This window comes from Maylandia zebra, linkage group LG20, assembly GCF_041146795.1.
Source record: "Maylandia zebra isolate NMK-2024a linkage group LG20, Mzebra_GT3a, whole genome shotgun sequence".
Lineage (NCBI taxonomy): Eukaryota > Metazoa > Chordata > Actinopteri > Cichliformes > Cichlidae > Maylandia > Maylandia zebra.
Window position 1 is genome coordinate 27,670,581 of NC_135186.1, and position 13,272 is coordinate 27,683,852.

Genomic DNA, 13,272 nt, shown 5'->3' on the forward strand with positions numbered 1-13,272 from the left:
TTATGTCATCCTTCCATTCTTCAGTTCTTCAATCAAATTTGTTTATATAGCAGTGTGGTATTCAGTGGATAGATTATAATCCGCAGGACAATCCTTGTATTCTCCCTGTAATATGCATAAAACAGCAGCACCTTCCCCAGACGCACAAGCTTTCGTCGTTGGCTGCATTCAACAGATAAAGAGGAACAATGGTTCTAATAGGCTGCACAGAGTCTCCGCAACCAGTGTTTCGGCAATGCACATTTGTTCTCACAAAGGCTAAATGTATTTTGAGTGGCAGATTAAGGATATTGGTCAGAGGCTCTGCATTGTCAATTCTGAAAAGTGGGGTAAATGTGTGCTTGGATGATAATTCACACATTCTTAAGCTTGACGGCGAACAAAAAAGCAGCTCTGTTCTTGGTTTTGGGAAATGTGTTTCACAGATTGTTAATTATGGGTAGCATAATCTCATTAAGTCCTTTTGCTTTGCGACTCAATTTCTTTTACAAGCATTAGTCATGATTGAGTAGTTTAGAGGTTTAAGTTCCTCTTTTGTCTGAGTTCAAAAAATGTCCGTCTTCATAAGAGCTGTTTTTTTGGCCCATTTGTATTCCACAAGGAAACCTGATGTCCACAGCACCAGTAGCACAGTTTGCCTGCTTGAGTGTCTGTAATATTAAACTGTCTTGGCTTATAAAAAACATAAACATTCAATGTTGCGATTCTACCAAAAAATAAGGGAATGTAAGATTTACTGCTACCATCTGACTGTAGAATACAATATACCAGCAACCTCTTATACAACCTCTTTTCACCAGTGATGTTTACTTCGTCACGTAACAAATGACACTGTGAAAACAATATGACAATGTGAGAGGGTCACTCGTAGTGACAAACCTATAGAGAATTGTCCCCTGAATCTGCAGCTTCCCTCTGCTTTACAGAATTTTAGAGTTTTAACTTTTTGTTTTGCTGCCTGGCCTGTAACTTTGTTTTGTCCACCTTTGTTTTTGGTTCACCCTTTCTGTGAAGTTTTAGAAAACCTCAGTTAGTGTTTAGCTGATAAAAAAAAGTGCTTCAAAAGAAACATGGACAGATGCTTCCCTTAAGACATGGTATAGATCAAAAACAACTAAAAGGAGAGTGAATGTTGAACGTATTCTCTTGTGGAGTCCCCCAAGGCGCTGTATTAGGACCACTGTCATATAAAATTTATGAACTGAACAGTTAAGCTCTGAGCTAAAACTGGCTCCATAAAGCTAAAGAGCTGCAGATAATGATTTGCTATGGATTTAGAGTAGTAGTCGCTTTTTTATTCTTACACTGTATACATATTCTCATATGATACACTGGTAGAGAGACAGCGTAATGAATGACAAAGAAATTGCTCTGCTTTAGTATTGTTGGGTCACAGTAAAGCCTTTGATGCACCAGACGCAGGCAACGTGTCAGTATTTCTGGGTCAGTTGCTGTTTTTTTTCTACTTCTTAATACAGGTATTTTTCAGATACTGTTCTTAATTCTACCACCTCATCTATCTATCTATCTATCTATCTATCTATCTATCTATCTATCTATCTATCTATCTATCTATCTATCTATCTATCTATCTATCTATCTATCTATCTATCTATCTATCTATCTATCTATCTATCTATCTATCTATCTATCTATATATTCTTTTTTCATTTTTCTTTCTTTCTTTCTTTAGCCTTTTAACTGGAAGATAACTACTGTAGCTAGATGCATGTAACAGTATTAGATATATTCAAGGAAAGTACAGATACCTCACATTTTTACCAGTGTAATGTACTTGAGCAAATTCACTCTGTTATATTCCATCACTGCTAACAGCTTACTGCTCATATGTCTGTGAACAGTCCTTTAAAGATGAACCAGTATAATCAGCCATGAGTGTTTCGTAGAACAGATAAACTTTCATCTGATTCAGGTTGCCCTCTTTGGGTTTTTGAGGGTGAAGTAATATCTAGATTCCCACCATGTTACCCTCTTTATATTCAGATGTTTACTGCTTTTGCAGGAGAAAATCTATTTTTCTAAACATTTGTGATGTGCGTATGATTTTGATCTACATATATGTAAATCAGGGTGATTATGGCCTAAAACAAGGCAGTATTCTTTCAAAGTGTTTGATTTTGAGAGTAGAGTACTGCCTTGTCTTTGATCATCTGATATATCTAGTCTCGGTTGGATATAATCCTTGGGGACTCCTTGGACAGGCTGATGTAGCAAGTGGTCCTCTCTCTGCAAGAACATGTCAACGCATCTAATATATCTATGCATAGCCAGATCTGGCTATCGATGTTTATTTTTGACCAGTGATGTCTTGTTAGCAGCTTCATCCACAGGGCTGATGAATAAACTCTTAAGTCTCTGGTATATGCACGATGTTGCCCTCCCTCAGAGTGTAAACAATGTGCAGACAGATTAGTTCTGCTGCTGTGGGTGAAGCAGATTAGCAGAGATTATTAACAAACATGTTGAATTAAACAGACAGTATCACTTATTTCTTTGCAAACATCCCAGCTGTGTGGTTAAGGGTGCAAGTGCTTAAACCAGCATGGTAAAAACACCATGTCTCCCCACGGGAGCAGTCATCACCTTGATTGGACACAGAGCTGCCTGGATTCAATCTTCTTGGTCCCAATTACGGTCAGATTTACTGACATCAGTCACAGTTCATCACAGTGATTATGCTCAAGCTGTTCAGTGAGGAGATGATACAGAGCTTATGGGAACCACCACTAATTGGTGGTCTTCACTCTCTCACTTTCTGTCTACTCATATCTATTCCACTGGGATACATACAGATTTGTCATATCTACACTGCATAATCCTTTTGGGTTACAACAATTTTATAATAATGTATTCGAGTTTTCCTTTATGTACTCTCCCAACTGTCTGAAAGCCTCCACTATCATTCTCATCCCCAAAAAGACTAGTATAAACAGGCTCAATGACTACAGACCTATAGTCCTCACAGCATATAATGTTAAAGTACATGAGAGATTGTCTATCCCCCTCCCTTGACCCCCACCAGTTTGCTTGCAGAACTAATCGGTCCACGGAGGATGCCATCACCATCACCCTTCACAGAGCGCTGAGCCATCTGGAGAACAGGAAGAGCCACGTGAGGATGCTCTTCTGGGACTACTGCTCAGTGTTTAACACCATAATACCAGACATCCTCACCAAACTGGACCACCGTCAGATACCCCCTGCCACCTGCTACTGGATCAAAAACTTCCTCACCAACCGACCTCAGTCAGTCCAACTCAGCCCCCCGTCACTCAGCACCAGATCTCGCTGGGCTGCATTCTCCGCCCTCCTACTGCACAACAATGCATCCAACCAACGTTATCGTCAAGTATGCCGGTGACACCGGTGACGGTGGTTGGGTTTATCTCTAATGGAGATAATACAGTGTACAGGGCAGCGGTAGAGAACTTGTCCTGCTGCTGCTCAGAAAATAACCTGAAGCTGAACGTCCTTAAAACAAAATAACTCATAACTCATTCCCCACTCATTCTAAACAGAGGACGGGTAGAATTCGTGTCTACCTTCAGGTTTCTGGGCACCCACATCTCAGCTGAGCTCATCTGGACCCACAACATCAACACCCTGGTGAAAGCCTCCTGTCTCAGAAGAACGCCTTGCACCCCACCCACCACCTGTTTGATCAGCTGTCCTCTGGTCAGCACCTCAGGTCAATCAGGTCCCACACCTCTAGACTCACAAACAGCTTCTTCCCTCTGCCATTTGGAGTGTCAATAAACACTATCCCCCCCACACCACATCCCTGTCCACCCACTGCACTAATCTGAGCCATGGTCTGAGTAACCCCCATCATTCAGGTCACTCACACACAGACTCTATTCAGATCAAGTCTTGTCTTTGCACTACTTCCAAGCACTTTTCAAATTGTATGTACCTCTACAATGACATGGGGCTATTCTATTCTGTTCTATGCTATTCTATTCTACTGATACTCCACTGGTACCATCATTTTCTCCATGGTTTGGCTTCAAATTGTATTTACTCCAGTTTTTGTAGATGTACATGACTGTTAATAATATGCTCTTTCCCCTTTTAATGTCATGTTCAGAGTAGTGGAAATTATTCATGTTCAGTATTAAGAAGAAATGTGTCGCTTTGTGAAATATTGTCTTCTTTACTTAGCAGCAAGATAGAGTCATTCTTTACTTTTTAAACTTATGAACAAAAACACGACTTAAAATGACAAAAACTGGACTAAAGTTACAGAAATTATTTTGGACTTGGAGTATTAGTCAGGTAAATGAGGACAACTGAAAATGTCTCTTTGAAGTCTGGGTAATTGTGATGAAAATGTATTCCTGGTTATCTTCCATTTTACAAACCACAAAATGAATGTGCTGGTGAGAAAATAACAGACAGAGATAGAATGATAATGATCATGTTACTGATAAAAAATATAAATTCATTAAAAAAAACAGAAAATAAATAATAACCCTTAAAAACAAACTCCTCAACAACGATCAAATTTGTAATTAATTCACGAGAAATCAAAACATATGTAAACCAGAGTATAATATATTTTTAGACGTATGGAAATTAAAGCAATTTTGTGGTCGTATTCGAGTGATCTTATTCAGCTGTCTAATGAGTGAGTCATCGCTTGCTATGGTATAATCAGCATAAGGCACCAACTGAAGAGGAGCAAATGGAAGCAAATCGAAACAAGCCTTTGTTACACGATCATGACCACTTGCTCTTGTCAAACAGAAGGACTTAGAAAGAAAACCCTGTCTCTGATGCAAGCCTGGCTCAGATATAGTGCTGTTGCTTTCTGCAGTTGAGATAAATAAATGTCCTGCCACTGAGAAAATGCAGTATATACAGTGGATACATGGATACATGCTTTTGAGACTTTTCATTTTCAATACTTCTCTACAATTAATAATCTTACCAGTTTGGCTCATTTGTAATTCTACTGTAGAAAAAAAATCTTTAGGTCAGATTAGATTCTCATACCATTAAAACTGGATCAAAACAACCCAAAGTCAATCAGACTTTCATTGTTGCTACTTTTGCCCAAACTGGATCTGATCAAATGATGCCTAGTTGACTGAAATTGGACTAAAATCCAAAAAGAAGTTCATTCAGCCATAACAAAGGGATTTACACTGTTTATCTGATTTTTAAGTAACATTACTTTACACTATACATTAAAGTATTGATTCACTCACATGAGCAATTTTTGTTCATCCAGAAAGGGAGTCAATATGCACCTTACAGGCACATGATGAGGATGGATCATTTAAGCATACATCTGTAATAATAGCATTGTTCATTTTTTATGGCTTGCACATGAATCTTGTATTGCATTAGTGCTTGAGGATGAATTCTAAGGGTTTAAAATCATGATGTGTGTGCAGAGAAAGGTTGACCTATGGAGAGACGGGCTGACCTGTCTTGATTGTCCATATGACAGCAATGTATATGTTCATTGCAGATTCACATTCACATATCTAAAGGTCTGACCTACAGCTTAAATGTGTTATATGCACAATACATTTTTTTCTATGTCTGTGAGGATAAGTAAAGCGTTTCATTTCCTCAGCCACACCTGCAAATCCAATCTTATTAAATGCACATTGGGTTCACCACACTTATTTAAAAGTTAATTCTCAAATATTTCCATAACTTCATACTGAATTTTTATGACTTCACTGAAGCTATGCTGCAGTGAAACAACTTTTACAGATCCCCATGACATTCAAAATGTGTTTTACTGTAGACTAGAACATAAAGAATGAATCTTCCTTTCGCCTTTTTAGAGTGAGAAGGATTTCAGGGAAGCTATTTAAGTCAGAAACTGCAGTCTTCACAACAGACACCTAAATTTTGTTTTTACTGTTGCAAATGTTGTAAACTATTCAAAATAGCTATCTTCCCATTGGGCCGGGGGTCATGACCCAGATTATGGAAAGCGATGCTGTAGAGAACTGAGCCCGAGGCATGAGGATGCCTGTTGTTTAATTGAAGTTTAATGGAAAAGATGTGTGTGGCTTCAGTTTTCATGTGATAGGGTTCAGTGCCATCTAGTGGTAATAAGTAACACAGTTTAGTAACACTAAACTGTGACTGCATGTGGGTTTGGACTTCTTTTCTTACATTATTCAGAAATAAGAGTCAGAAGATTTATTATTATTTAATTGATGAAGAAACCAAATGAACTGCTTAAGTTTATAAAGCCATAAGGATTGCATTAGAAGGAACATAGTTAGTTCCTGGAGATTTATTAACAAATCCATGAGAGTTACATATGCCACACACTGTAATAATAATAATATACGTAATATGAGCATTTACAAAATAACAAATGTGAATCTGCAAATATGTAAAAGTCTAACTACTCTAACTAAGTCATTTAAGGTACAAAATACATTTACATACTGGATAAAAAGCCTTTGTAGTGTCATTTTGTATGCATCCACTGAAATAAAGTCATAGTCAGCAAGTTCATTCATCTGTTTCATTCATCGTTCTATCAGCCTGGTTCATTTTTAGTTGTACTGCCTCGTCAGAATTCCTTGTCTCCATTGCTTTGCTCTTTCCGCGCTCCTCATCCAGTTTTTTATAGTTGTAGTAATGCATAACGAAGAAAAATATGCCAGAAACCAGCATGAATACACCGCATGCATAATATATGTATTTGTAATCACCAAAATAATCAACCAAAGCTCCTGAAAGAGAACACACATAATCTGTTAGTAACTCCATCTTGGAAATTTCTATACTTTGCTTATGTGTATAATCAAAATCACAATTCAATGGAAAAAAAGAGAAGGAAAAAAACACCACAAACCTGCCATTGGAGGTCCCAGAAGCACTGGCCCACACTCAATAATGGTGACAAGTCCAACGGCAGTGGAGAAACGAGGAGCTCCAACAAGGTCCATTAGAACTTCAAAAAGGAGTGCAGAAAGCATCCCAAATGCCAAACCAAAGAAGACAGCATATACAACTAGACCCGTATAGCCAGACGCCAGTGGGCACATTAGGTGACATACGCCATTGTATGAAACAGCAAAACTGAAAAAATACTGTATTCTCGGCCTGATCCACTTGGTGTTGCCAACTAAGCCAGTTGTCGGTCTAATGAACATGTCCGCCAGAGCAAAAATGGAGAGCAAGAAAGCTGCTGAATATTCATCAATCCCTTGATGTTTGGCATATGGAGCCATGAAAACCACAGGTGCAAAAAAGCCAAAAAACAAGACCACATTACCAATTAGATAAATGAGGAAGCCCCTGTGTCTGAAAAGTGAGAGATCTATGAATTTCTGCACAAAGCTGTGACCCTTGCTCTCACTTTGATCTTCAGTCTGAAGGTTATCGGAGTGGGTAGTGGTGTCTTCAGCAGCAGCGTGTTCCTGAGCTTCGCTTTCACACTTTGATGACTCATCTATTGTTTTCCGTGGTATGCTTTTGTTGACTGGTCTCATCAAAGCACCAGCTACACAGCAGTTCAAAACAATGGATCCCAGGATGAGGAAGCTTCCCCTCCAACCAAAGGAATCAAACAGAAACTGATTGAGAGGCGCCAGAGTGGAGAGAATAACCGGACTTCCAGTCATAGCGAGTCCATTGGCCATGGGCCTTTTGACCTGGAAGTAAGTGCCTATGATCGTCAGGGAGGGCTGCAAGTTGAAGGCGAGACCAAAACCTGTTAAAAATAAGGTTAAAATTACACACAGTAATTTATGAATTATTCCCTTTAGAATATTTTGAATAAAGTGCCTAAAGTATCAGTTTAAAAAGTACTTTTAGACAGTTGAATGCACCTCTTATTATTATCTGTGACATTAGTTTTATATCGGTGATGATTTGTTTACAGAAAAAAAAATATAACTAGTCCCATGGTTTGGGCATTTCTTTTCTGTACGTCTCTGACTGGTGCAGTGCTACTAGATTAAAGATTAGGTTTAAAGTCTGAGAGGTTTGTTTGCTCTCAGTTAGTAAAATGATCGTGTGGTTTTGCCTGCACATGTGCATGTGTGGATGTTCCAAATGCACCTGAATTAACAGGACAAAAAAGGTTTTACCCAACTCTAAACATTGCTTTGATGTTGTAAGAGGGGATTATAACTTATATTATATCATAAGGGTCATTGCACTCGCTGCACTGAACGACCAACTCTGCTTTACACAGGGACATAAACAATCCCTGTGGATTGATCCTGATAGTAAAAGACTGAATGAGAGTTACAACACAACCACTCCTTCCTTCAGTGTAGTCCAGTTACAACCAGGTATCATAAAGCAAACATTATAAAGGACAGAAACAGCTATACCAGAAAAATAACACAAAACTGAATTGAACATGTGCACTGTAAGAAAGTGAATCGTTTTAAAGGATAGTTTTTTAAATTGTTGGACTAGCCTATCTGACTGTTAACAAAAAAAGGAAACATAATTTACCTCCAATTACTCCAACACAGAGGTACAGATGTATTATATTAGTTCCAAAAGAAGCGAGAGCCATGCCAGTGCAAACCAGGACCCCGCCAACTATAACCACAGGTCTGCTGCCATAGCGATTGACCAGTATACTGCTGACAGGGCCTGCACACAGGAGAGAAATATCTTACATTTTTGGCAACGTTCTGAGGGACAAATTTTTCTTGACAAATCCAGTCATGGGATACGCTGCTTGGGAATGTGCCAATACTTGAAGTATGACGGCCACTAACCTCCTGCATACATAGAAGCAAGCATGACTGAGGACACCCAGGCAATCTCACTGTAGGAAACTGAAAAATATTCCTGAATCTCCTTGAAATAGATGGTGAGGGACTTAGGAAAGGCATACGAGAATCCTATGGAGATGAAAGCGCCGAAGACGACAGCCCAGCCCCAGCCTCCGTCTGGTGGGGTGTAGCCTAGATTGGTTGCTGCTGCGGGGGGCATGTTCAATTCTCCGGCTAGAAAGTGGGAACAGCAAAAATAAGTGAACAGAAAATAAACAAGTGCAACTTTTCAAAGAAAGAGTTAGATTCACATATTTTGCATCCATTATAAGTTTCACAAGACCTCACCTCGGCCCAGTCCTTGAAACTGTATCGCAAAGTCTATGAACTCAGTCCATGTGACACAGTCTTGCACTGGGACAGAGTTCACTCTGCTGTAAGCTCTTTGATCTCATCACGTGTGCTGTCATGCAAAATATGAGTGGCCATACAAAATAGAGCAATAGCCAAGCACTAGATATTGATGACAATAAATGCTTGTAGGAAGTGTAATTCAACTGCTAAAATATGTTTCTTTTAACATACGACCCTTTCATAGACATACATTGGTTTTACTGCCGAGGCCCTTTGAACTCATGTAAGCAGTGTTTGTCTACTCCTATGTGTTTGTGCACTGCAGGTGGGTTGGTCAAAATGACATGCTCTTTTGGGAAACCTTTAAAGCTGGGATTTATGTTTTGATGTCATGCCCCCAATACAATGGCACCCCCCGATGGCAGGGGGTCTCCCTCAGCAGGGCTAACTGAAAAAAAAAAATGCTTGGAACTTCGTGCCAATCTAACTAGATCCCCAGAGCTGTTTTTTCAGTACATGTGGGAGGGACTTATACAATATTAGGAAGGCTTTCTTAATTTTATGGTTTGTCTGCACGCTTTGATTAAGTAAAAATTAATTAACTGAAAAACTGTGTTTTGTACATGTTGTGAAAAACAGCGCTGGCTACAAATTCAATGTCAGCAGTGTTGGGCCATGTGGTTGCTGAATGTGAATGCTGGAAATAATTGGTCTCTATTTTATTTTCTTAAAATTATGAGTTGTTTAAATTGATGTAGTCACTGGATATTCTTTCAGCTTAGCACAAAATCCCTAGTTTTTATGCAAATTAATCCGGTATGGATTATTGGTGTATCTTTTAGAGGTGCTGTGAGCTCTGTTTTTTTTTTTTCTTTCATGAGTTATTTAAAGATGTCTAGATGCTGAGCGATAATGTGCTCCAATTCAACCTCCTCATTAATCAGCTATTGAGACTGCAAACCGCATGTTTTGAAAGAAATACAACAAACACTACATAAAATTCAACTGAGAGAATAATAATTACAATTTATGGATTAGAATTTAAGGAAATTAAACAGCTGACATATCCTCACTAACCACTTCATTAGGTACGCCAGAGTTGGGCCACTTTTTTCTTTCCGAACTGCGTGCATAGATCATACAAAGGTGCTGGAAACATTCCTCTGAGATTTTAGTGTATAAAAGTATGTTAGCATCACACAGTTGCAGCAGATATGATGTTGCACAAACATGATGTGAATCTCCGGTTCTACCACATCCCAAATATGCTCTGTTGGCTTAAGATCTGGAAAGTGTGCCAGAGAAACCAGTCTGCTCAGTTGGTACTAAAGGTCTCAAAGTGTGTCAAGTTTGGTAAAGATGTTCAAACTGTAGCATCCCTTTCCTGTCCTTATCTTTCACAACCGGCACCAGGTGTGGTCATCTGCAGCTCTAACCCATCTGCTTCAATCTTTAACTTGTTGAGCATTTAGACATGCTCTTCTCCATGCCTTGGTTGTAATCAGTGGTTATTTGAAATGCTTCATTTTGGCTCAAAGCACCTCTGGCATCAACTTCATCAATCAAGTTTCCACTCGGAAAACTGGTGGTCACTGGATATTTCTCTTTTTTTTTGACCATTCTCTTTATGGTTGTGTGATCCAAGCAGTTTCAGACCAGCCATCTGGATACCTGCAAAGTCACTAAAATCTCCTTTTTCCCAGTTCTAAAGCCTGTTCAGTTGGCTAATTAGATGTGTGTAAAAATAAAATAAAAAATCAAACTGAAAACTAAACGTACAAAAACATGGAATGTGGAAATGTAAATAAATACTCAGCATTTCTGTTTGTAGACGTAAGTCAGGGAACTTCTCGCACTCCAGTCCACTAGATGGCGATAATAAAACAAAGCCTAGATTGCCTCAAAGGGGGAAGAAGAAGTTATTCAAGAGTTATTCAAACGCTTGTATAATCTGGTTGTTAGTTGGGGAAAAGTCGGGTTGATTCCAGTGCAAGTTAGAGCTGTGTAGCCATTTGTAGCTTCAGATGTTTTCAAAAGTGAGAACATGTTTGACTTCGGGTTTAGCCAGATTGCCCAGTTGTGTAAATTCAAGAGTAACATCTGTGCTCTGCAAACATCAGCATCGCACCTTCAGTTCTGAGTCTGCTGGTGTCAGGGTGAGTTGCTCCCACTGTCTCTCTGTTTCTGCTAAACTTGTCTTTAAAATTTTAGTTAGCGGTCTGTAAAACGGGTAAACCGTTTTTAGGATAATATACTGGTTAATATGTAAACCCTGTAAAGTAAATGATTCCGCGTTACTGGTTGAAACGTCTCCAGTTTGGCAGTATAATATAAAATGATTTAAAACCACGCTTACGATTTCATAACGCTTATTTTACATGTGTAAGACTCATTTTTGACCTTGTCCTCACTGTGTGGTAGTATCTGTGCCAGCTGAGCAAAATGAAAGTTGCACTTTGAACGTTGTTAACTTAAGACAACGCTGTGGCAATACGCAACTCAATTTTTAGTTGATGGACGTTTTCCTGGACCAAATTCAAATCATTCAGGATCTTTGATGTAATGACTATTAATGAGGTAATCTCATCAAGGTTAACATGTCTTTTTGAAAAAAGATCATGATTTCTCATGTCAGTCACATGTGTTCAGTGTGAACCTGCATTTATTTGTGAAGCGAATGGGGTCCATCGGTGGACCTGCCAGTCCTGCTTTTCTTTGGTAAACTCAGTTAAGCTGCAAGGTCAGGCCCTCATGTCATGCACGTGGAGTCTGGTTCTTCTTACAGTTTGATCAAAAGCTGGCACAAGTAGGTCATTCTCAAGGGCTCTGTTCCTCCTCGAACAAAGGCGCAGTTATCTCTCCTGCTGCTGCGTTGATGCCCTTGTGCAACCCTGTCCAGCTCTTCTTGTGTAGCAGCCCGTCTCCTATATGTCCTCCACTCTCCTGTGCTGAGACTGAGACTGTAAACCATCTTGTGATGGCATATTAGTATATGGAACTACCTGTGCAACCTGAATGGGCTGCAAGTACCACCTAACGCTACCAGTAGAGACAAGGAAACTAGCAAAAAGGAAAGAGAAATATCAGTCAGGAGCGATATGGGGGAGAGCAACAGTCTCACCATTTTGCTGCTTCTCCAATGCAACTGTTGTACTTTCATTTGAACCAAAGCAGGTTAAATGAATCCACAAGGGTTTATGCCTCCCAACAGGATTGATATCCTTCAAGTTTAACTGAATTTTGGAAAATTAGGGATAAAATATCAGACAATTCCTCATGTAAATGTCTGTTCTCCACTCTTTTCCAGGTTCTGTATGATGGGCTTTGTCCAATATGTGTGACTGAGATCCGTTTGCTCCAGTTTCTGCAGAGAAACCGGCCTGAGAAAGTACATTTCATTGATATCTCTCTGCCAGGTTATGATGGAACAAAATACAAGGCTATCACCTATGAGATGGCCATGAAGGAAATGCACGTGATTGATAAGAAAGACAAGGTGATTATTTAACCAAGATTTTAATGAACCTCACAATATGCAGTTTAACCCAAGTGTTGTATTATGCACCTTCATGCTGTGTGTTACCAGGTTCACAGCGGAGTCCCAGCGTTTGCAGTCATGTATAGCGCCGTAGGCCTCGGTTGGTTGGGTCGCTTTATGATGTGGTCACCTGTGAGACCATTGATGGACAAATCCTATGACATCTTTGCCAGGAACCGCTTAAAGTGGACCGGACGTGGAGAGGAGTGCACCACAGGACGCTGTGAAAAGAAAATACCCTGACGCTCCAGCACTGTTTTATAAGTACTGTAAATATATGAAGAACTGCATAAATATCATGCTGATAATCCTGTAAAAATGGTTATGTTGGTTATGTAGTTCACCTAAAGTAATTTAAAATAACAACAATAATGCAGAGATAAAATTACAACTGTAAAATAGAGCTGAAGATGAATGTATTCAAAGAAATATTTCTGGATGTACAGGTTTCATTAAATGCAGTTTGAAAATCTGTTTTTGACTGATAACAGCATTTTGTCATGATTTTTATTCTTCCTCTGGTGTGTATTCGTATCAGCAGATTGGTCCAATCTTACTTCTAACAAAATCACTGGGGAGGTGGCAGTCAGACCCAAGATAGTGGCTATGGAAACAGATTTTTAAAAAAGAAAAAAGCTTTGC

At 39.3% G+C, this 13,272-nt stretch overlaps 1 protein-coding gene and 1 non-coding gene across 3 annotated transcripts; one reads left to right on the plus strand and one right to left on the minus strand.

The window, feature by feature from the left end:
* Positions 1–6,171: 6,171 nt before the first annotated feature.
* On the minus strand, positions 6,172–12,746 carry LOC101478097 (monocarboxylate transporter 2). Of its 2 annotated transcripts, none has more exons than XM_004546298.5 (5): positions 12,658–12,746; positions 8,742–8,972; positions 8,470–8,613; positions 6,854–7,714; positions 6,172–6,731 (listed from the first exon to the last, which is right to left on the minus strand). In XM_004546298.5, exons 2-5 carry the CDS (start codon positions 8,956–8,958, stop codon positions 6,508–6,510), a joined length of 1,446 nt encoding a protein of 481 aa, XP_004546355.1. In that variant the 5' UTR covers positions 8,959–8,972; positions 12,658–12,746; the 3' UTR covers positions 6,172–6,507. The 2 variants fall into 2 exon arrangements, with proteins under 2 accessions (XP_004546355.1, XP_004546356.1); XM_004546299.6 differs by lacking the exon at positions 12,658–12,746 and adding an exon at positions 9,087–10,002.
* LOC101477818 (uncharacterized) lies at positions 10,996–13,123 on the plus strand. Its single transcript, XR_013095066.1, has 3 exons — positions 10,996–11,248; positions 12,400–12,588; positions 12,679–13,123. It is a non-coding gene; the product is annotated as an uncharacterized LOC101477818 (transcript).
* Positions 13,124–13,272: the final 149 nt, after the last annotated feature.

Bases quoted from the DNA above. Each gene is read 5' to 3' on its own strand.
- LOC101478097 (XM_004546298.5), bottom strand. From the start codon at position 8,958: ATGCCCCCCGCAGCAGCAACCAATCTAGGCTACACCCCACCAGACGGA. The intron at 7,715-8,469 runs GTAAATTATGTT...TATTTTTAACAG, and splicing joins CTGTGTTGGAGTAATTGGAG to GTTTTGGTCTCGCCTTCAAC. The intron at 6,732-6,853 runs GTTTGTGGTGTT...GTTCTCTTTCAG, and splicing joins TCTGGGACCTCCAATGGCAG to GAGCTTTGGTTGATTATTTT.